This window comes from Hemicordylus capensis, chromosome 3, assembly GCF_027244095.1.
Source record: "Hemicordylus capensis ecotype Gifberg chromosome 3, rHemCap1.1.pri, whole genome shotgun sequence".
Taxonomy (NCBI): domain Eukaryota; kingdom Metazoa; phylum Chordata; class Lepidosauria; order Squamata; family Cordylidae; genus Hemicordylus; species Hemicordylus capensis.
Genome location: NC_069659.1, coordinates 139,261,714 through 139,286,911, shown reverse-complemented (window position 1 = coordinate 139,286,911; position 25,198 = coordinate 139,261,714). Strand labels below are relative to the sequence as shown.

General features: G+C 42.7%; 1 protein-coding gene across 5 annotated transcripts in view; it reads right to left on the bottom strand.

Annotated features, from left to right (window-relative positions):
- SH3RF3 (SH3 domain containing ring finger 3) overlaps positions 1-25,198 on the bottom strand; it is a 334,223-nt gene that overhangs the window by 74,043 nt on the left and 234,982 nt on the right. For 4 of the 5 annotated variants that reach the window (XR_008319086.1, XM_053307321.1, XM_053307323.1 and 1 more), the window contains one exon: positions 13,099-13,452. The exons of the other annotated variant lie outside the window; for it this stretch is intronic. Coding sequence is in view for 3 of the 4 variants with exons in the window: in XM_053307321.1 (XP_053163296.1) it covers positions 13,099-13,452 (354 nt within the window). In the remaining variant the exon portion in view is untranslated. The remainder of the gene's footprint in view (positions 1-13,098; positions 13,453-25,198) is intronic. 5 annotated transcript variants of the gene reach the window in all.

Genomic DNA, 25,198 nt, shown 5'->3' with positions numbered 1-25,198 from the left:
GAGAACTTTGGTTGAAGGAAAGGAAGGATTGTGCAGTCAAGTTGGAGTCCACTCTTGGCAACCAAAGAGCCATGTGATTGTCTTTGGTAGAATACAGAAGGGGTTTACCATTGCCTCCTCCCGTGCAGTATGAGATGATGCCTTTCAGCACTTTCCTATATTGCTGCTGCCCAATATAGGTGTTTCCCATAGTCTGGGAAACATACCAGCAGGGATTCAAAACTAACAGCCTCTTGCTCCTTAGGCAAGTTGCTTCCCCGTGCGCCATTAGGCGAGAGCAGTATATAAATATTCTTCATAGTAGCAGTCGTAGCCAAAGCTACCAGAAGCAAATCTTGTTATTGTGGCAGCTGAAACATGTGTGGCTCCGTTAGTGGAAAGCATGAAAGATGAAGCTGTGTACTTGGGTGTCTTGGACAACACACCAAATTCTTTATGTAAATGCATACCTGTGTACCCGTGGGCAGTTTGGACAAGGTCAGTACTAGTTGTGAGGCTGGGGCAAAGTCATGCACCAGGCCCCTCAAGGCATGTTGAGCCCACCTTCCATAGCACTCCCCGATGGCACCTGGGAAAGCTAATTGCACTGGCTGCAATGCTGAAGGAGGAACATCCAACCATTACCTAGTTGGCTTTCCCAGCTCCAGGGGCTGGGCTGTGGTACTGAAGAGGTGCTGAAGGACAAGCATCTACTGCTCCATTACTGCCTGGGCAAGCTCCCCAATGCAGGCAAGCTTACTTGGCAATGGCGGGTATAGTCAGGAGGTGGAATATGGGGAATCTAAAACAGCGCTGCTGATGAAAGAGGATGGTCCTCTGCTGCCACCCACCATCACCCAGTAAACCTGCCTCCCAGTAAGGGATCAATGAGGAGGCTTACCCGGCAATGGTGGGCAGCAGCAGCAGCAGCTCCTAAGGATCGATGCTTCAGGGGCTTCAAAGACTGGCCAGGTGGAACTTCAAGCCTGTTCATTTTTACATCCTTTGTGGACTGGGCCCTAAGCACAGAGCAAATTCATAGCCAGCGTGGTGTAGTGGTTAGAGTGCTGGACTAGGACCGGGGAGACCAGAGTTCAAATCCCCATTCAGCCATGAAACTAGCTGGGTGACTCTGGGCCAGTCACCTCTCTCTCAGCCTAAACTACTTCACAGGGTTGTTGTGAGGAGAAACTTCAGTATGTAGTACACTGCTCTGGGCTCCTTGGAGGAAGAGAGGGATATAAAATGTAAAAATAAATAAATAGACAGATCAATAAATAAATATTAACAGCCCAATTCATAATCCAGATAAGAAAAGTAATTGGATTTAAGATGTCTGGCAGTCTAATTCCTAAAAAAAAAATTACTTGGAATTAAATCTAATTATTGTAAATGGAACTAAAGTTCCACTTAGTTGGCATAATCTAGATGCCAAAAACCCCCTTAGGTGTCCCCCTGCCCCCAGGCACATAGAGGCAGATGTGACAGGCAGCAATTCCCAGTGGATTTATAGAGCAAAAAGCAGTTGTGCAAATGTTCTTCAGTGACATGGTGTCGCTACATGTATTAATAGGAATGGCTAGAAACAATTACCCAATTACACTTGCACAACATGCACGGAAAAGGGTAACATGCCTAGGGGAAAAATCAGTAACACAGCTTTTGGCATGCTACAAGTATATGTGAATCTATCCTGATTTTCCAAAAAATGTACTTATGATGTTCAAGCTGTTTTGCCTAGAGGTTGCTAAATCAGCTCAAATGGGTTAGGGAGTGGGCCTAATGTGATGCAAAAGAATGTTAAATTCATGAGCTCATATGATATGCGTAAGCGTGGTTATCATTATCCATAAAAGCAACATTTCTTTGGAGTCAAACAGAGAATGGTTCGTGTGCAGAATAAACAGGCTCAGTTCAAGTGCTAAACCAGAAGGGATTTGAATGGTTTCTCTTCCAGTTGCCTATGCACGGACATAAAGCTAAAGCTTTGCCTTTGGCGCCTTTCTGTTCTAAACATAATCTGTATGATTCTTTTCTCCAGTCTCCCATTGCAATGATATAGTTTGCAGTGTTAAAATCCTTCCCCTTGCTAGGACTCAGCTGCCACTGCCCCAACTCCTTCTATATTGGAGAATTGTTTAGGAGGGCTCTATTTGTTTCGTGTTGCTGTCACAACTTGGAGCAGATGACTCTAGTTGTTTGTTGTTCTTTTCCAAATGTGTGCTTTGCAGTTGAGAACTATGTGGGTTGCTCTTATCGTGAACAAACTGACTTCCTCTTCAAGATTAGAATTTATTTTGAATGCACTGATGCAATGCTGTTTTCTCTTTCCTTCCCTGCTCAGATTATATAGTGGGGTTCAGGCAGCATACTTCATTATTTACGAGATCCATCTTTGGTCAGAAAAACCTTGGGATTTGCAGCAGGCTGACCTCTGACCTTTCCAAATAGCAAGGAAGAATAATTCATAAGGGTTGCAAATGGAGAGAAGATGAGCCATCTGAGGCCTAGCTGAGATTAGTGAGCCAAGGGGGACCTACTCAGATATACAGGGCTGCTCACTTGAGGACAACTCCTCCACTAACCTAAGAGCTAACCTCACTCAGGCTCAGTTTTATCATTGGCCTGCAGCTGTACTACATTCTCAGTACAAATCAATTTAACTAGCCTGTTAGAACACTCTGTGTGACAGACAGACACAATTTAGAAGGCAGTTTTTTATGTTTAATGGGTTGTACTCAACATGCAGGCGTCAAATATGCTGGATGCAAATTCTCTTGAAAGGGAACACAATGGTGATCAAGACAATAGTTGTTTTCACAACCCAGTCCCCTAAACAACAATACATTTGCTTCCTAGCTGCTGCAGAACTCTACTAGAAGCTCAGTCTGTGTCCTATCATTTTTCTGTACATTGTGATTGGAATCTCATGGTTTTTTTTACTTTCAAGCTTCTCAGACAATGAAAAGGTTTTTAAGACCACCACAAATTTTCAAAGGCATTCAAAGCAGCACAAAAGATCTATACAATTCTAATTAAATAGCAGGGATTATATCACATATCAAAAATGACAAAGCAAACCTCTCAGTCATCAATAGTTAGCAAAGTGGTATCTCTAAATGTAATTTTTGTTTAAACTTCTATACTATATAGTGGTGACTTCTTTGCAATGCTAAACATATTTTGTAAGAGTATTTCTTATCAGGTGAATATCTTACAAGGATAAGTGTATGTGAAAAAGAAGTCTAAACCTGCAGTCTTGAATATACTGACTTGGTGGTCACTCACTGAAGACAATATTAATGAATAACATTCTTTGGACTGGGAAGCAAGTAACATTAAAGGTCTGATACATTTACAAAATGGCTAATAATATTTTAAAAATAAAAATAAAATTTACAGAACACTATCTATTGAAATGATTTTTAAAGTAGCCAAATGTGCCATCTCTAAATCAATAAACATAAATCCTTGGGATTTTGTATAGATGTAACATGTTACAACTTCGTGTATACTAGCATAGGCAAAACTACTCTACTTTCTTTTATAGATTCAGAAAATACTTCATTAAAGATAAATAGGTTAGCCTCGCTATTTCAAAAGGGAACCTAAGGATAAGAGATACATCATATCGCATGAGAGGTATAGATTCATCTATTTTAAAAAGCACCATGAAATGGTTTTCTGTACAGTACTTGGATCCTAATTAGTCAAGGAATACAGAAACCTATAACCATTTTAAAAGAAGGAGGAAATCCTATGTTTTGATGTGAGGTTTTTTTTTAGTTAATCATTCTTGGGAAATTCAACCACCAACAAACCTATCCAGAAATAATTCAGGTTATCCAGCCTTTTACCACTGCACCTTATGGATGTATGCTACCCACCAACACCCATATCAAGTAAGACCCAATTCATATATACCTCTAGCACAGGTGGAGTACTTTCCCCAAGTAACACCCAATTCACATATATCTCTGGCACATGTGGAATGCTTTTCCCATGTCAAGATTCCACATTATTGTGGGAGACAGCTGGGTCCTTTTGATCCAGTCAGACAGTTCTGCTGACATAGCTCCAGTATTCACATAAGTACCACTAGGAAGCTGCCATATACTGAGTGAGACCTCTGGTTCAGCGACTTCAGTATTGCCTATACCAGGGTTTCTCAACGTGTGGGTCCCCAGATGTTATTGGACTTCAACTCCCATAATCCCCAGCTCCAGTGGCCTTCTGTTGGGGATTATGGGAGTTGAAGTCCAATAACATCTGGAGGCCCAACATTGAAAATCCTTGGCCTATAAAGAGCCCCTGGTGGCGCAGTGGTAAAACTGCTGCCCTGTAACCAGAAGGTTACAAGTTCGATCCTGACCAGGGGCTCAAGGTTGACTCAGCCTTCCATCCTTCCGAGGTCGGTAAAATGAGTACCCAGAATGTTGGGGGCAATATGCTAAATCATTGTAAACCGCTTAGAGAGCTCCGGCTATAGAGCGGTATATAAATGTAAGTGCTATTGCTATTGCTATTGCTATACTATGGCTGCAGAACTGTAGCCCTCCTGCAGATGGTGGATTACAGCTCCCATCATCCCTGAATACTGGCCCCATAACTGAGGATGATGGGAGTTGTAGTCCAAAACCAGCTGTGGACCCAAAGTTGTGCAGTACTAGTCTAACAAAACTGCCTGGTAGTGACTCTTCAAAGTTTCAAGCAGGAGTCTTTGCCTAGCCTACCTGGAGATGCAAGAGATTGATCTTGGGACCAGAGGCATAACTAGGGAAAACGGCGCCTGGGGCAAGCACTGAAATTGCACCCCCCCCGCCGCCCCCCCAGCATACATCTGACTGACACACATGTTTCAGAAAACTTTTATTTTAAAACTTTTAAAAATTACAAAAATTACCAAAAATTTCAAAATGCACTACATACTTAGGTTTTTCCTCACAACAACCCTGTGAAGTTGGCTTGTATCTCAAACATCAGAATTATGATGCAATGATGATTATTATGATTATGATGCCCCTCCCTCACGCCCTGGTTCTGTTCCTGACTTTCCCTTGTGAGTGACTGTATTTTAACAAAATTAAAACCAAGGACTCCAAAGTAATTCGTGGGACTAGGGTGATAGTGCTAAAGACTCCTTATTCTCCCACTGTTAAAAAAAGACTCCCCTTTTCCAAAACCGCGTGCTATTTACACCAGAAAAGGTTTCAAATGGAGGGGGAAGCATTTATGCATTTATGCTTTGTTTTATGTTACAATTTCAAAGTTAGAAAAACTATAAAAGGGCCATTTTAGAGAAGATATGCACTGCCTTAGTTGCAAATCCTGCTTTTTTGAGATTCCCTGCAATTGAATAAAGCGATAATATACACATTTGCTATTTAAATTGGTTGGAGAGTATTTATGACAATAAAAAATGAAGTGGCATTTCAGTTGCAACATTGGTTGCCTAAGACCACTCAGATTTAACTAATCTTCGTCACATTGACAAAAAGAGCAATTAAAATTAAAATCCATGATTAAAACCAAACCACTTTGGGGTTGTTTTTAATGAAAGGTGGTATATAAATTTAACAATAAATGTTTAGAAGTATATACTTTCACCCCCTGCCCAACCTACAATTAATTCCAGCTTATTTTCAAAGGGCTTCTAGTTTTATTTACAAATTGCTTGGCAGCACCAATGTTTAAGTAATCGCTAATTGCTCCTAATGATAGTTTTACTTATTGTTAAATTTATATACCACCTTTCATTAAAACATTCTCTGTTCATCTGATTTTCAGTCTGGTTAATTAAATCGGTGGAGGTTTAGACTTTCCTGATGGGCTGAAACAGCTAATCCATTTTGATGATGACATATAATTAAATTAGCTTGCATTACATAGTGAAAAAGTCCAGGAAGGGAGAGATGGGGGGATGTGGAACCCAAGGTTCCACATCCCCCCATCTCCCCCTCCCTGAACCTTTTCAGTTAAAACGTGGTTAGATTATAGGGGAGGAAGGACTTGAATGAGCAAAAAGGGGAACTGGTTCGGGCGTTCAGGAAGTTGTTCAGAAGAGGGAGTTGTTCAGGAAGTTTGCTCTGGTGCGTGTCTTCCTCTCGACGCATGTGCGACTGGTGGCGGGGCGGCGGGGCGCGCCGGGGAGTGAGAGACAGAGACTTGGACTATGAAGATGCCACGGTGCCCAGTGCTGGATGAGCAATGCCAATGGGGGGGGGGCGCGCCAGGACCAGGGGAGGGGGACTGCTCTGCAAAAATAAAAAATAAACAAAAAATAATAAAAAAAAATTTTCCGGCAAATCGGCGGGGGCACTTTTTGGCGCCCCCTGCCAAGTGGCGCCCGGGGCACGTGCCCCCCTGCCCCCCATAGTTACGCCTATGCTTGGGACCTTCTATATCTAAAGCAGATGTTCTATCAGTGAGCTATGACCCTATCCCTTGCAGCATGGTTATTTATGTATGGAGCCTATGTTTCTGGTTTTGCAGGAGGGCAAGGAAAAACACTCTGCAGCATGTCACTTTAGAAATCCAGAGAAGTGCTTGAAACCTAAAGTCAGTGTGTAGAAATGTGCTGTAATAGCTTCAGCCAGTAAGTTTAGTTAGTAAATGTACTAACATTTAAACGTAACTAAAATATCGTTAGTAAATGCACTAGCATTTACTAGTAGTGATCTTTATTGGAGGCAGCGTCCCTTCCTTCTTCCTGCCTGTACTTCTTGTTGAACTTGTCTCTTCCTGTACAGAAGTCATAGCCTATAATGGCTGCCTTCCTCTGAACTCTCATGACATGGTATCAGAAGTCTGAGTTTGAATCCACAGACTTTGAAATGGCTCACTTTCCTGCACCAGAAGCCCTCAGCTTTGGCAAACCTACTGCCTGGTCAGAATGGAAAGTAATATTTGCCTGCTTCAGACTAACTACAAGGGTCTACTAAGAAGAAGGCATTGTACAAGTAAGTTTCCTTCTCTATACCATTGAAAAAGAAGAAAACAACTATAAATCCTTTACCTTTGCTGAAGAGGGTAATAAGAATGACTATGAGACTTTTGGCTAAATCTGATGCCCATTTCATTCCAAAACAGAATGTGCTCTATGAGAGGGCTTGCTTTTCTCAAAGGACACAACAGCCTGGAGAAAACATGGAGGCGCTTCACACAAGCAGTGTGAAGCACCATAAGGAGGGTTGTGGGGAGAGCGGGCTTGACCACATGAGCAGGCAGCTTGCCCTGGGCAGCCGAATCAGCTGCCCACACAATTACAGGCTCTGTCATGGAGCTGGTTGAGACAGTGGGGATTGGGGGCCTTGTGGCCCCTGGAAGTCCCACAATGCCCTGTGTGAGTGTGTGGGACATTCTCGGGAGCCTCCCAATGCTGGGAGGCTTCTTGTAGCCTCCCTGTCGGTGGTCTACACATGAGTCACCATGGAGCAGAGCCATGCCGTGGCGACACGCGACCAAAAAAGGGGTTAGCAGAGCACGCGCTCCGCTAACCTCATTTAATCAGGAGTGGGGGGATTTAAGAGGGCTGGCTGCTGGGAGCCGCATGGCTACCATTGCAGCACATGAGCAGCAGAAACTGGGCTGGGCTCCCTTAGCCTGGTTTCTGCTGCTCGTGAGAATAGCTTCACTGAGTCATTTCTTAAGAGGTCTGTAAGAGCTCTCTAAGAGCTCTCTGAGTATTGTGATATTGCACATAAGACATCTCAAAGACAGGCTTGTCCTTGGGATTCTAGATAAAGGATTATCGGAGCAAATGCAACTCACAAAGCCATTGTAATGGCAAGGCAACCAGAGTTAATAAAAGTACAGATCAGGGAGCAGAGGAAACCTGAAACCAGTTTGGAAGAAATAGCCTTATTTACAGCAAAAAGGCATACACTCCCTGTCTGTATGAACAAGATGTGGGAGGATGCGTAACATTGAAGGAATTTGTCCTACTAGAGGTGCTTAGTGCAAGAAATTTTAAAAAATAGGGCATTTTGCAATAGCATATCGTATACAAATAGTACAAGAAGTTACACAGAAGTGGAGGATCAGTTTTCTTAGGCTCCATTTTTTGCAAAGGCTCTGAACCTGCATGGAGGATTGATTTAATGATTAATGGCAAGCCTGTAAATTTTCAAAACAGAATCGGGGCAGATGTCTCAGTAGTCTCAGAGGAGACCTATCCTAGCCTCCAGAATCCTCCTCCACTACACAAAGCAGAGACTGTTCTACGCAGCCCAGGAGGTCCCCTGGACCATATTGGACACTATATAACACAAACCAGTCATAAAGGCAACCAATACAAGTTTTCTGTGTATGTGATTAGAGGCCATGATCTGGATAATCTCAGTTGTGGAAAAGCTACCACAATGGAACTGATGAAAGCAGTGGGAGAAATGGAAGAAGTGTTTGGTAACGTTGGCCTACTCAAGGGAGACATTGTGGACATTGTCTTAAGACCAGATGCTAAGCCATATAGTGTCCACGCTCCCTACAGGATTCCCATTCCCTTACTCCAGAAAGTAGAAATAGAACTGAAAAAGGATGAAGGTACATGACATAATTAGGGAAATCACAGAGCCTACACCATGGTGTGCTCAAATGGTCCCAGTCACAAAGGAAAAAAGAAAAATCCATATCTGTGTAGATCTGAAAAGGCTCAATGAAGCAGTAGTTAAGAGAAAAATATGTACTTCCTACGCTGGAAGATCTACTTCCAAAAGTGATTGTAGCGAAAGTATTTTCCAAATTAGATGCTTCAAGTGGCTTCTGGCAAATATCTCTGACAGATCAGAGTGCCAAACTAACAACATTTAAATCACCCTTGGGGAGATTCTGTTTTCAGTGCTTGCGCTTCGGGATCACCAATGCTCCTGAGATCTTCCAGAGGAATGTAACAGAACTCCTTAGAGACATAAAAAGGGCCATTGTTTTCATGGATGATATTTTAGTACATGGCACATCACTAGAAGAGCATGATAAAACTCCAACCCTCATCCTAAATTTGATCCAGGAGTCTGGACTTAAACTAAACAAAGAAAAATGCATTTTCCGCTAAACTGAAATAGTTTTCTTAGGACAAGTGATTACAGAACAGAGTATGAAGCTGTGCCCCAAGAAAGTAAAAGTCATTAGAAATGTTAAAGTACCTACAAATGTCACTAAATTGAGACACCTTTTAGGAATGGCGAATTATCTCAGTCGATACCTGCAGGACCTCTCTACAGAGACACAGCTTCTAAACCTGCTACTGCGATCCAATACATCCTGGAGTTGGGTTGGGGGCCAGATCAAGAGGCCGCCTTTATAAAAATAAAGGACATGATATCAAATGCTCCAGTTTATGCCAACAAGCCGACAACGGTTAGTGCTGATGCAAGCAGTTATGGACTAGGTGGGGTTCTATTCGAGTAATACAGTACTAGAGGTGGAGCCTGACCGCCGGTGGCCTGTGTGCGGCGGCGGCAGCCACACTGACCCTGCCCCCCGCATCTGACATCAGATGCAGGGGCTAGCCACGCCCCCGTGTCTGACGTCAGACGCGGGGTGTGTGGTTTGGCTCCCAAACAGAGCCTTGAGGCTCCGTTCAGGAGTTGAACTACTGAAGGGGCCGCGTGGCCCCTTCGGGAGCTAAACTAAGGCTGGTGCTGCTTTCACAGTGCCAGCCTTTTAACTCCTGAAGGGGCTGCACCCTTACCTACTAGACCTTGGAAGAAACTTGCAACAGACCTGCGTGAATTTCAAGGCTGACACTATTTGATCATCATAGACTATTTGTTTAGATACACTGAGATACTTTCCTTGTCTACTATCACATGCCACAGCATCATTATACAACTGAAGAAAACTTTTGCCCGTTTTGGCATTCCAAAAGAGCTCATGACAGACAATGCATCCCAGTTTATAGTAGTGGAATTCTTTACGGCAGTGGGATTCAAGCTCTTTTACACGCCATTTAACTTTAACCATGTTACTACAAGTCCTCACTATCTTCAGGCAAATGGGGAAGCAGAGACGGCAGAACAGACTAAGAAAATTTTGTGCCAGGATGATCTACATCTTGCTCTCCTCAGCTAGAGAGCCACAACATGGATAGCTACTGGATATAGCTCTGCAGAGCTGTTAATGGGCAGACAAATCAGAACACCTGTTCCAACCCTAGAGAAAAATCTGGCTCCAGGGTGGCCCGATCTGCACAAAGTTGCATCTTCAGATCACAAGGCCAAAGACTGCTATGGGCAGTTACAGTAGGTAATGTTCAGTATAACTGCTACCACACTTAAAGCCTGGCAATATAATATATATAAAGCATGATGGAGAAAAGTCATGGCAGACTCCTGCTACAGATGTAGGAAGGAGAGACACACCCAGATCATATTCAGTCCAGACGGATAGTGGAATAAACAGAAATTGCAGATATCTTCTTTTCATACCTAAGAATGAACAACCTTCTGCTGAGGAAACAGAACCTGCAACCCCAAGTTCTTCTTTAGAAACTGTGCTGGAGCCAGCCACCAAAAATGAAAATGATACCAGCACTACTCATTCTCATCGAATTATCCGGAAACCCCTGAGGTTTTAAGATGAGTAATAGACCTATGATTTGCCAATTGTTTAGATGTGCTGTTTTATTGTTGTTGGTTTAAGAAAGTGGGGGAGATGTGCGGAAATGTGCTGTAATATGTAATATGTCCAGTAGTGATCCTAATTGTAGGCAGAGTTCCTTCCTACTTCCTGCCTGTACTTCTTGTTGAACTTGTCTCTTCTTATAACACAATAAATAAATCTTAGCCTATAATTTCTGCCTTCCTCTGAACTCTCATGACAGTCATTTCACACAAACAAGCACTGCTTATTTTATACAGATATACTATTCAATGGAAAAACTTTAGTGTGAACCAGCTGCTTACATAAGAGCAGCTGCAGCCACTGTCATGATCAAAGCTGCTGTTTCTAGGTCACCACCATCACTAAATGGTTGCCACAACACCTTTGCAAGTGGCGCTGTCAAGGGTATATTTTCTCTACAGTCATGTACCTGAGTTTATGCATGGAGAAAACAAGGGGCATTTGTTTGTGTAAACTTAATTCTGCTTACCCAGGGAGGCTTTATTTTTATTTTCTCCCTCTAACAGCAGCTCTTCCACACCATTCACTACTTGTGTTTTAAACTCAAGGGAGCTGTGAAAACAGCACATAGAGGCTCTTACTGTGGGTAAAAGGTTTAAAGACAATCTGGGCACGGACAAGCCATTTTGTATGCCTGAAGGGACTTACTGGATTGCATACTGTGGGCGCATCTCCAAGAGCAGGATTCACAGCCACATAATTTTGAATCTGTTACATGGATAAATAGGACATGCAAGTCCACTGTGTTATGACTGCACGATAAAAAGCTCTGTATTTTCCATCTGTTTTCTGAAAACAGTGAGGTGTAAAAGGCAGGGCATACTCCCAGCTGAAGAAAAGGCAGGTAAAGGTTCAAGAATTCTGTTCCTCCTGGCAGATAAACACTTTAGGGAAAATATAGTTAATATATGGCTAGCATGGAGCTTAGCAAAAGCATTATCTTCTATCATACACTTTGAAATTCTCATTAAAGGTATTCAAGAGCATAGTCACTGCTAATAGTACTATAAGTAAATAGGCCATACTAGTGACTATGTGTGTTGGGTAAATAGCCAATTGCCAAACTTTAGCCAATAGAAAACAGCTGATCAGTGCTCCAAAATGTCTTCTAAAGGATCTCATTAAAGCTATTTTGTCTTTTGTTTGGAAATAACTTCTTAGCTGATAAATCATATAGACAAATAGGCATGAAATCATTCTGCCTGTTGCACTACACTGTCCCCAGACCCACAGCTCTCAGCCTATTGAGTCATCAAGCCCACTAATGGGAAAACCTAAGACGTATGTGTGGTGAGAAATTACTGGCTACTTGTCTTGATGGCTATATGCTACCTCAAAATTCAGAGATGGTGAGGCTCTTCACATGATTAGTGTGAAGAGCCGTAAGGGGGTTTCTAGGGAGAGTGGGTTTGACCTGCTCTCCCCACAGACGATCAGCCCGTTGCTGGGTGGGTGGATTGCCTGCCCAGACGAGTGGCGGCTTTGCTTGGGAGCTCTTGCGCCTGGCCATGGCTTGTAAGGCAGCTCCAGGGGTTGGGTAAAGGGAAGTGCCACAGCGTGGTGCCCCATCCCCCGGAACACCAGTAATGTGCCACACGAGTGCACGGTGCATTCCTGGGGTCTGCCCTTCTGTCTTCCCCTTCCTTGAGTGTGGCAGACACATGACCAAAGAAACTGGGTTAACTGAGCGCTTGCTCCGTTAACCTCGTTTAAGGGGGAGGGCATTTAGGTGGGCTTGCTGCCGAGAGCCGCACAGCTTCCGTTGCTGCACATGAGCAGCAGAAACCAGGCTGGGCTCCCTTAGCCCGGTTTCTGCTGCTCATGTGAATTGCCTCAGTATGTCTGCAGTACCAGTTGCAGGAGAGCAATGGCAGGAGAGGGGGTATGCCTTCATCTCCTGGTTGTGGACTTCCCAGAGGTATCTAGTGGGCCATTGTAAAAAAAAACAGGATGGTTGACCAGCTAGGTCTTGGGTCTGAACCAGCAGGATACTTCTTGCATTTTATGTATGAGCACATGGACAATTCGCACCATGTGTTCGTAATTAGCCTCCTAACATGCCAACATTTATTAATGTATTGAGAATAAAGGCTTATGAGAGAAATTACATCAAATATTTCAGCAGAGCTGATATTAAAACTATATAATAATCCTCTCTAAAGAAGGGTACACCAGAGAGAGTAATAGAAATATACTACAGAATTCTGACACATTGCCTGCAATGTAACATGATGCAAAAAAAAAAAAAAACACCCTTCAGTACCTTGTCTAAGGGCCAACAGGTTACCATACTTTTTCTATTCAGTTCTCCCACCAACATCATTTTGCCCTTATTTGGTTCATCTGATGGATGATTAAGAAGTTATCACCACTGGGGAATATGTGTCAAAACTCAACATCTGGCTTAGGCAATTGTGATGTGATAGCCCAAGCACATGGAACTAATTTTAGCTGGCTTGCCTCTTCCTCACAGTTACGGTTAATTTATCCATAGTTTACCTGGACTGGAGCGCTGGATGAGAGATGAGTCACATCTCCAATTCTGGCAGCAGCACGGGGGTCACTTGAGCTGATGAGGACAGGGGCACTAATCTCCATGGAATGCCTGTTATTCATGGCTTGGGAGGACTTATGCGTCATACTGAGAGCAGTGAAGGAGTGGCGCTTCTTGGCATTCTTCTTGCCGTCAATATGCCGCTGAATGGCACTGACTGCTCCGGCACTGTTCAATGTACAGCACTGGGCTGTGTTTACTGCCAGGTTAGTGTCAGCTGGCAAAGGGACATCACTGCCAGATGCAGCAGCTAGATTGGTCTTGTCCATCTCAATAAGCTGTTTGGCTGATTCGTTGAGCTAAATGAAGAAATAAAAAAAGAAGGGAAGAGGTGGGCATTACAGAACTGTTATGTCTGTATAGTCCAAGAGCTCAAATTCTACACTCAGATGTGCCTTCACTTATACGAGCCCTAAAAATACACAATTGAGGTCCATCTTCCTGCTACTGAACATTTAACAGAACTTGACGCTAAGACTGTAGCTTTCAAAAGTGACTAAAACACAGAGGGGGATATTACTGAATAGAAATACTCCTTTTTGACAGATATAGTATGATCCCAGCAAATTCCTCCCATGGGCAAGTAGATGGCTTGCTCTGTAAAGTGTAAGAGTATGAAATCCCAGTGACAGTTAAGGGATCTGCTGAGAAATTAAAGAGCATGTATTATTTATTCATAATAGAATTTATTTATCTATCTACCTATCTATTTATTTATTTATTTTTACATTTTATATCCCGCTCTTCCTCCAAGGAGCCCAGAGCGGTGTACTACATACTTAGCTTTCTCCTCACAACAACAACCCTGTGAAGTAGGTTAGGCTGAGAGAGAGTGACTGGCCCAGAGTCACCCAGCTAGTTTCATGGCTGAATGGGGATTTGAAGTCGGGTCTCCCCGGTCCTAGTCCGGCACTCTTGCCACTACACCATGCTGGCTCCCATGGTGCTTGTGATACACACATGGAAGTAACAGAAGAAGAAGAATAGAAGACGGGCACATTATAGAACTATCCCTTTGGTGCAATCCTAGCATTCAGATTTTTGAAATGCGCCATAGGTATTGGATCTTCACAAATGCAGATGCGTATCTAGGGAAAATAGCGCCTAGGGCAAGAACTGAAATTGTGCCCCCTGCCAAACATCTGACACTCATCTTTCAGATAACTTTATCATAATATCAGCTGAAAAATATAAGTCAAGCTTGTTAATTTTTTAATATTTCAAAAACTATGTAGCAGTGGATGTAGCCAGACCAAAAAATGCTGGAAAACTACAAATTTCAGTATGCTGGGGTTCATGAAATACCCAAATACTATGTGGAGGTATACTTGGAAAACTAAACAGAAGTGCCTGTCTAATTCTCTACTATGCATTGTAGCATCACTATTATATAAGTTCTAAAAATAAATGGAGAATGTGACTTTTCCCAGATACTCTGAAAATAATTAAAGGATATGCAGAGTAAACTGTGTGACTGCTTAGAATATCTATATATATATTTCTCCTGGGTGTGCCCAGGAGAAATGTGTCCTGGCAGCCCAGCTGATTGGCTGGGCTGCGGGGGCGCCTGATTGGTCCTGGTGCACCCAGGAGAACGGCGGCGGCCATGGCCGGGGAGCCAGGCGGGCCCGGCCACAGAGTCGAGGCGGCGGGCCTGGCCGGGCCCGGCGGCGGCACTCTTGGGCCCGGCCACGGCGGCACTCTTGGGCCCGGTGGCGGCGGCACCCTCGGGCCCGGAGGCGGCACCCTTGGGCCTGGCCGTGGAGGTAAGGCGGCGGGCCCGGCCACAGCGCAGGCGGCGGTGGGCCCGGCCGCACTAGAGGCACAGATGCTCTGTGCTCGGGCCCACTAGTATTCTAGTATTTCAGAAAGACAGTTAAAATGAGAGAAGGGACGCAAGAAACTCCCAGTGGGCCTTAATACTAAGGATTTCACACTGATTCAAAGACAAACTCACCATTAATAGCCATATTATTAAGACATCATATTTAACTCACTTATCACAAGAAGCAAAGTAAGAGCGAATGAATACAATCCTAGCTCATAAGCTTCAGCTCAGTATTCACAAGCCCCGATTCTCTGTACAAAGTGCCACACTGAACATGTGTACAGTGACTTATATTAAATCAAAAAAATTTTTTATCTGTAGCCCCTTCGGGGGTCTTCTTAAAGGCTGGGGGTGGGGTTTGCAAAAGTTCCCCACCCCCCACCCCCTGCTGGCCTCTAGGGCCTCGCATGGACCATTTGAGCATGTGTGGTGGCCATTTTTAAAAATAACTGTTTTTTTAAAAAGTGGCAGCTGAAAACAAAATGGACACCATGCATGCTCAAATGGCCTCTGTGAGACCTGGCATGGCCTAGGGCCTCACTGAGGCCATATGAGCATGTGTGATGACCATTTCAGTGGCCATTAAAAAAAATTAATTTTAAGAAATGGCGCCCCCTTCAAGTGGCGCCTGAGGCACGTGCCCTGCCTGCCCCACCCTAGATACACCCCTGAACAAATGCAAATCATAAAGACAAACAACAATGCCAAACGACCCTAACTATTATAAGTGATCACTAACTAATATACCCCTTTATTAAAATTTGAGGGTGGGGCTGCATTTCGTGTTACTTTTTGCAAACACATGATGGGCCCAGGAAGTGACTTTCATGCTGAACACCACTGGCCTTTTGACTAATCTGTGAGGTGCAAGAGTGAAGAACCTGTTGCAGCATATATTACACATTCTCAAAAGATCCATAAGAGGCATCCTAAGTCTGAAAAAGTTCTGTGAGAAGCAGTCTTCACATTCCAAGCCTAAAGGTAAGAGGAGATATGCTGAGTGCTTCAAAACTACCTGGCTCCCTGAAGTTCTATTCAGTTGACACTGTTGGCTTCCAGCTTCTGCCCTGGGAAGAAGGTACCTGCATTTTCCCAAGGGACTTCCTCCACTGCTAGACATGTGCTATAGAATCAAAAAGGGAACACAGGAAGATGTTGCTTGGCCATGCCATAAGATTGTGTTGGCACTAGCACAAACTCAGGAGTCTGCTCCAAACCAGATGAAGAATCTGGTGAGAATCTGCATGGTGAAAAGGTTGCAAATCAAGTGTGTTCATTACCCTGTGCTACCCACAGAGTGTGGTGTCAGCATGTTTAACTACTTCCCCCTGATTCCTTTAGCCACTTTAGAGTCTCTCTCTCTCTCTCTCTCTCTCTCTCTCTCTCTCTCTCTCTCTCTCTCTCTCTCTCTCTCTCTCAGCACCCCCTCCTTAAGTGACATGAAGTGGCAGGTTTCTTCTTAAATGCCATGAAAGTTCTTCAGAACTTTGGTTAGCTACTTTTTGCCTCAATTCCCTGTACTTTCTACTCTTTTCCTTGAGCCTTTCTCCACCTACCCGTGCTTCAGGTCCCCCTTTCTTGGTACACTGCCTGATGTATACCCTGCCTTCCACTTCTTTGCCTCTGGGCTCCCTTGTCACTTGACTTCCCCAAGTCCTGGAACCTCTTTCTTGCTTTCAATCATCTTCTGTGTGTGGTTTTAATCCCTGCCAGCTTTCTCTTCCCTCACAGAAGCTTTACTGCAAATTGTTTTGTTCCCTGAGCAATTAAACATTTTGACCTGTCACATCAGTTCAACAAATCTATGTGAGAATCTTTACTGTCACAAGCATAACACAGATATTGTTGGCAGAAAAGATCTTTACAACTTGTAACTTACCATATACCGTGGCCTGCCAAGTGCTTGAAAAAAGACAGATATTCTGTCTTTGCAAAAATTTAAAGGTTTATTTGTGGTAGTTCCTGCAGGCACATTCGCAGCTGATGAGCTGTGTGTGTGTGTGTGTGTGTGTGTGGCTGTGTTCACACAATCACAATAACCCTGGTTAAAGAATTAACCAGGATCACTAAGCCCTGTGGAGCTGTTTGTGAGAATCCAGAATTTCTGGACAACCCTGATCAAACTGCTGTGGTTAAACCACATTTAACCAGGTTAGATAACCAAGATCAGATCCTAGTTGTCTCTCCTGGTTAAATGTGGTTTAACTACAGAAGTTTGATCAGGATTGCCTGGAAATTCATAACCTGCTCCATGATCCTCAGGATCCTTTCCCGAGCAGGAAATTCTTATCCTGCTCAGTGATCCTGGTTAACTCTTTAACCAGGATCACTGTGGTTGTGTATGAACACAGCCTATGTCTCAAGTTTCCCTGATGCAAAGGTTGTGAGTTTTATCAGATAAACTTGACTATGCATTTGACTGAAAATCTTCCTTTTCTTCTTCTTCACCACTGACAACCTTTTCTACAAACAAAAGCATTTCCAAAAATGGTAGTAGTACATCTGATAACTAAAAATACAGACAGATAAGTCCTTCAGCTTTTTTTTTAGGAGAAGGAAAACAACAAAAAGCCCAATATCTCTGCCACTAGTATAAACACCAACACAAACGTTCTGAGCAAAAGAAAATAAAGATCCAACTCAAATGGAAATGAAAATCCTGAGGATTTTCTGCTCTCTCAGAAAAGGATTAAGCTGTGCCATATTCAGAAATTCTGTTTTTCTAAAAGTGTGTTACATATGCAGACTACATACAAGGTTACTCAAAGTTTGCCACCAATAACTTCTTTAAGTTAGGAAAAAAGTTGAACCTCCTGAACTATAACAATCCTCAGTCTATTGTTTGGCTGTCCAATGAGAAAGGCAAGGGTAGCCTAGAAGGAAGAGTGTATTATGCACTGCACTGGGCATCATACTTATAGAAATCTTATCTCATTTGCAATACATATAAAAGAGGCCTGCAACTGGTTCCTTCTCATCCCTTTCTTCTTGGAGGTAACAGAATGGAGAGGGTGACTCCCAAATAAGCACCCACCTTGAAATCTACCCTTTTGTTCTTCCTGTTTTATCAATACATCTTTGCATGGGCCAGAATCATTTTCTGGATAAAAAGACTGAGAGGCGTCCTCTCGGGATTTTTTTGAGAGGATAATAGAACTCAGAGTAGAGGCGAGGACAGAAAGTGACCATCATCCTCTTATTCTATCTTGCATATTAGCAGCTTTTGATTTTAAAGATTTACCGGGTAATTTAAACATGGATGCAAATATTGATATAAACACAGCCCGACAAAAGATTAAATGGACACAAAGATCCGCCCAGACAATAAATGAGTGGTGTAGCTCTGAAATATGTCGGAGGATACGTGATTATTTCATAGGTCAGTTAGGACAGACTGATCATATATCTGATATGGATATGACTCAGACAACAGTTAAGCATAATGAGATGATGACAAATTATGAGTATTTGATCTGCCAGCTTAGGCCACTGCTGTCAAGATTGAGTAAATGTGGTGGGGGTAACCAGACTAGAAGTAACAAAAAATGGTTCGATCAAGAATATATTACGGCTAAGAGAGCCTTAGTCCAATTATCAGGTTACTTCAAACAAAATCCGTCTTTTATCTTACAACAACAATTAAAGGAAAATAAAAGGCAATATAAATCTCTTCTAAGAGTTAAACAGGAAATTGCTATGAAAGAGCGATGGGCGGCAATTATAAAAGCTGTCAAAAATAATGATTCAGTTGGATTTTGGCGGTTAACCCAGATGCAGGCATATTTACAGAGATCTATCCCCATCTCCCCAGAACAATGGGAGAACCACTTCCCAACGCTCTACAGCAAGACCTCCTTTTACCCGCAACCGGATATTTCCCTGACCTCCTTACCTTATTGGTCCCCAGTAACAATTCAGGAAGTGAAATGCTTAATCGGCCAACTTAAGAGGGGTAAATCTCCAGGAAATGATTATATTCCTCCAGATTTCTTGATAGCAAACATAGATTGGTGGGCGCCAATCTTAGCTGCACTATTTACCTATATAGACTGAACAACTCATATCCTCACTGATTGGGGCCTTGCAGTTGTCGTCCCAATATATAAAAAGGGAGCGCGGGATGACCCTTTGAATTATAGGCCGATAAGTCTCCTCAATGTCATCAGCAAGTTGTATGCTAAGCATTTGTGCCTCGAACTTTGTGAGTGGATGGACCGAGAGGACATTCTGCAACAAGAACAAGCAGGTTTTAGACCTGGGAGATCAGTGATGGATCACTGTATTGTGCTCCAATAACTAATAGAAAAATATGTTTATACTAAGAAAATCCCATTTTATGCAGCTTTCATTGATTTTCAGATGGCGTTTGATTCCATCTCAAGAGGCATCCTCTGGTCTAAATTACTTAACATATCAATTGATAGGCGACTATTACTACTAATATATAGGCTTTATGAAAATTCGACTCTCTGCGTTTGTCTTACCCCTGCAGGTCATCTTTCAAAGAAGATTCCAACAAATAAGGGAGTCAGACAGGGCTGCATCTTAGCGCCGTTTTTATTTAAGTTTTATGTGAATAACTTAATTCAGTGTCTACAACAAACAGATATTCATGCGCCCAAACTATCAGATAGATGCATACCAATCCTTATGTACGCTGATGATGCAGTTATTTTGTCTCAGAGTAGAATAGGCTTGAAGAAAGCCTTGGGTGTGTTGGTTGGTTTTTGCAAAGAAGAACAGGTAGTAATAAATTATACTAAAATGAAGATAGTTCATTTTAGTAAGGAAAACCAAAGTTATAATTGGTCAGTAGATGGCCACAAAATAGACCAGGTTAAACAATTTAAATATTTAGGGATGACCTTCCAGTCCAATGGCTCCAAAAATGCTCACATCAGCTTAATGGCTGAAGTGGCTAAACGTAATATTGCAGCAATACAGAGATTTTTTTGGTCTAAGGGGGGGAACTATATTCCAGTAGCAATCAAACTCTATAAGATCAAGGTGGTTCCTCAATTACTATATGGAGCCCAATTGGGGATGTATGCAAAATCTGGCGAACTCAAAAAAATCCAAACGGGTTTCTTGAGGAAGCTATTCAGTGCCCCCAACTGTGTGTCCAATGCAGTGATCTGCTCAGAAGCGGGCATTCTTAAATTGGAGTCCAAGGCCTGGATGTTATCGATAAACTATTGGATAAAACTGCATCTTTTCCTGACAGGATTACTCCCCAAATTACTGGCAGCAGAACCACAAGCATCCTGGTGCAAGGAAATAATGCATAAGCTTTCCTGCTGCGGATTATCTCCCACTTTTTTGTTGGAGGCTGGTGCATCTACAGCACGCAAATTGGTGCAGCAAAGACTGGTCGACATAGAAATACAAAATGAGAAGGCTATTTTACCACAATTTTTCAAATCTGTACAGTTTAAGACAGATTTAAGTCCAGCTACTTATTTGTTTATGATTACTCATTGTAATAATAGATGGGCCTTCTCTAGGGCGAGGTTTAATGCCTTTCCATCAGCACTATTATACGGGAAGTATAACAAATTGCCCTATGAAAAGCGCATATGTCCTTGCGCCCAGGAGATCGAGTCAATGGCCCATATTCTTTTAAAGTGCCCACTTTACCAGGATGTGAGACAGCAATTAATTAATCCCCTGCTAAATAATCTGAAGGGAAAAACTGGGGATTTCCTCGTAAAGTATTTATTAGCTGATGAAGATTCAGTAATTTCTAGAATAGTTGCTAAGTACTGTTATGTGGTTTTTAAAATAAGAGTCTCAAAGTTATGAGTGTATTTTAAAATTGCCATTTTTAGATACATGTATATGCTTATTTTAAGGATATTATGCTATTTTATGTCATTTACCATTGAATATCTCTCTTTTGGTCATTGACCGTAAATAAAGTAATCTGAATCTACCCTTCCTGTTTTATCAATACATCTTTGCATGGGCCAGAATCATTTCCTGGACAAAAAACATTATGCATTTGGTGGGATTTGCTGAACTTTCCTAGCACATGCTTGTGTCTTCTTATAGAAGTTTGATCACCCACACTGGACACTATAGTCATAAACTTTATAAAAAGATAGACCAGAATGATAACATTACAACCAAGTTCCTCCAACTTCATTGAGAATATCTTATTGATATATAAAGTCCCTTCAATGCTTTGTGATTCATGGAGCCGGATCTCACGATCAGTGAGACCCGGTTCTGGAGAGTGCGTGGGGAGAGTGGGCTAAGCCTCTCTCCCCACACACGAGCATGGAAGGAGCCCTGGACACGATTGCTGGCTCCGTGACAGAGCTGGGTAGGGGTGTGCATTTTGGAATTTTCTTGTTTCGATTTGTATCCAAATTGAAACACCCCATTTTGTTTTGTACCCAAATTTTCTGAATCCGAATCAGCCCTGTTTCGTTTTGTAGCCGAGTTTTCCGAATCCAAATCGATTTGGATTTTTAAAAAGGGTACCAGGGCAAAAAGAGTGGGTGGTGCTGGTAGTGTCCAGTGGGTGGAAGCTACCACCCAAATTTCAAAGGAATTAGCCGAAGGGCTGAATTTTTGTGAATTTTTTAAAGTTTACACATCTTTAAGAATTTTCCCATAGGGAATAATGGGGATTCCAGCAAATGTATCGCTTCAAATCAAGGGGAAAGGGATTACCCAGAGTGGAGTGTGGTGGGTGGTAGTGCCCAAAGGGGGCAAGGAAACTTCCAGAATTATCTCACGATTTTAAAAAAAACCTGGGTTTGTGGAGCACTCGCTCCGCAAACCCAGTTTTAGGGGAGGGGTACTTGAGCAGGTTACCTGCTCTAGAACCACCAGGCTTGCAGCCGAGCCTGGTGGTTCATACAATTGCAGATGTCATTGTCAATCTGGAGCAAGACAGTTTAGCAATTCATAGCCAAGCAGAGAAACCCACTTGTGTTCAGTTAAAAAATAAAATATGGGTTAAACTTCTGATGAATATATAGTACAATGATTAGATCTATGTTGCTCAATGCCACTTCAGTCTTTACTTGGAATTTCCAACACTCTTGTCCATTCTACTGCTGACAGCTTGGCAAAACTTGCCCAAAACTTCTACAGTTCATTACCATTTGCAGCTTACTATTGTAAGGAATATGGATCAATGGATGTTAATGATTTGCCCCTCTGAAAACAGATATTGAAGTTCATATAACTCACTTCCTTACCTATCTGCTGAAGCGAGTGGTACATGTGGACCTCATTATCCATGGGGGTTCCATTCCCACAGATTATCGTTGGTAATGAAACCGCAGAGAATGAAACCACGGATAATGAGGCACTGAGACTATGTGGACGTGGGGGTTAGGTTCCCAGATCTCCCCAAATTGCCCCCAAATTGCGCAAATGGGCCAAACAAAGTGCCCTACCATGTTCCACAGGTCTCCTGGCATCCCGCAATGCCCCTAAAAGCCCCTCAATGGTCTCAAAAAGTTGTGGATTCCCCACGCCTTTGTTGTTTTTGATGAAATGAGCCACAAAATGGCTCCTGCAGACTTTTCTGGCCTTCTAGGAACCGTGGATTTAACTCATGGATTTTAACCCTTTTGTATCCACAGATAAGGATGTTGGGTGTATATCTGATACCAGTGGATATGTAAAACCGCAAATAGTGGTTCTGCATATAACGAGGTTTGCCTGTTCTCCAATTTTGCCCCACAGCAGGCAGGCGAAGAGGAGAATTGATGGAGCTCAGGATAAAATAAGGAGGTACTGTGGTGGCAACCCTTCCTACTTCACGGACATTATTCAACGTGCAATTTCCAAGTGTGAAGTATTTTCCTATTACATGTTACTCTACCGGGCTTCTCTTCTTTCGGTTTTGACTTTCCATTCAGTCAAGAAGCTTAAAATGGCTTTTTGTTTGCTCCAAGTTTCTCTGGGGTTGACATCCATTCATAAAGCTACAAACATACTGGGTTTGCTGGATAGAGGTCATTATGCATTTGGTGGGATATTATGCAAGATTTTCAATAGAACATTCTGTATTTTTTTTTAAATTATTCCTGCCCCATCATCATAGCAACCGCAACAAATGATGGAAATATAAGAGATGGTTGCCATCTCCCGCACAGTATGAGATGATGCCTTTCAGCATCTTCCTATATCACTGCTGCTTGATATAGGTGGAAACATACCAGCGGGGATTTGAACCTGCAACCTCTGGCATGCTAGTCAAGTCATTTCCCCACTGCACCATTAGGTGGCTGTTAATCAAATTTAGGCATACACCAAAGTATCATATTCTTTTAAGCCCTTTTAAGGTGGGGATAGGAAGAATAAGACATAATGAAATGGAATGATCAAGGTGGGGGAGGAAATGAAACCCTGTATTCAAATATTGACATGCCCCCTCTTAAACTATCAATAACATACCAAAAAGGTTTTCATCATTTCTCATCACCTAAGAGAAATATTAAAAAATATTGGTGCACAGATATTTTATAACAAATGTTTCACCTGGGTCTGCTGCTCGGAGGGGGTGGCAGCCATTGCACCTATAAAGGTGAGGGCTGTGCCATGGGTGCAGCTGTTGGCATGGCTGATGGTGGGCCGCTGGACGGGCTGTCTGTAGGTGGCTGCTGAAGCCAACTGCCAAAAGGGGCAGGCCTTTGGGGGCAGGCTTTGGGGGTGGGGCAGAGGGCTGAAGCAAGTCATGCTGTTGCTTTAAAAACGTCTCTATTTGCTAGATTTTATGCAGGTATGTGTTTTGGTGTGTACCTGGAGTTGTGAGGAGCGTGTTCACTGTCCCTGGGGTGATTCCAGTGGTGGTGGGTAATAGAGGAAGATGTGATGTTGGCAAGGTAGCAGGCCGTTATAGAGGAAGGGAGATCAGAAATTTAATAGCTATTAACCCTTCCAGCTTCCCTGCCAGCTCTTTTACCTTGAGGAGCAGTACCAAACTCCCAAAGAACCTCAGATTGCTTCTTTGTAATGCCAGGTCAGTTCAAAACAAAACAGAAACCATCCATGATTTGATTGTGGATGATGGAGCTGACCTAGTATGTATTACAGAGACCTGGATGGACCTGGGCAGAGATCTAATGGTCCAGTTTGGGCCTAGCTTCTCCTGGCAGGATACTCTGTTGTGGAGCAGGTGAGAGGATGTGGGTGGGGATCAGGAGTGGCTGTGGCCTATAAGAATAAAATCTCTCTTACCAGGGTTCCTGTCAGGGAATTGGCCTATATTGGATGTGTGTACCTATGTCTGGATAGACTGGGACTTCTGTTGGTGTACCATTCACCCACTGCCCAACAGAGTCTCTAATTGAGCTGACTGACTTGGTTGTAATTTACACACCTTTCTACACTGTTATAACAACTTACTAATGTCCACATGTTTTTGATGATAACCAATTAAGTTGTGGGTTGTTTGACCCTATTCTCTTACCACTTATGAGCATAACAAGATGGATAATAGAAGAAGCTATTCAGGAAAATGCTAAACAAACAAGAAATAAAAACAACAGATCAAAATCTATGGCTAGTTCCAAAGAATTGTGGAACTAATTCTGTGAGAACTTGTTCTTTAACAGCGGGCTCTCATTCTAAACAACAAACTGCTTTTGACACTGAGGGGAAATTCAAAAGCACTGAGAGGAAATCCAAACGCATGAGAGGGGTAGTGGTCAGCTGTTAGAAAATTCCATTGGGCTGGAGAAAGCCTGTTTCATCCCAGCCTCTGTTTTCCTCTACAGCATGGGAAGCCAACCCAATTCTGCTCTACAGGGTCCAACATCACTCCTAAGTGGAATCAAGTAGAAAAGAGGAAGTGTGTGTGTGTCTCGGAGGGGGAAAGTTATAATATTAAAGCTACTGGAAGAAACCAAATGGTCCTAGTGATGCCAGCTGTTTAGAGACAATGTTGAATATCATTTGCATGCTTTAACAGTTGATCTTGTAATTACACAGTGTATACAGTTAACACAATTTTAATCTGAACCATTCTGAAGAATCACAACACATGCATGTGAAATAATCGGAAAATACGATTTGAACAATGTACATGAAAAATCATTTGGTAAATATACAATGATATTTTCCTTCAAAAGCTGTTTTGCACACAAGAACCATTTTTGTGTATAAGAAATTCAATTCAGGTGCATATCTAGGGGAGAGTGGGCTTGTGCTCACCCCTCTCCCTAGAGACCTCATGCACAGGGGTGTTGCCAGCA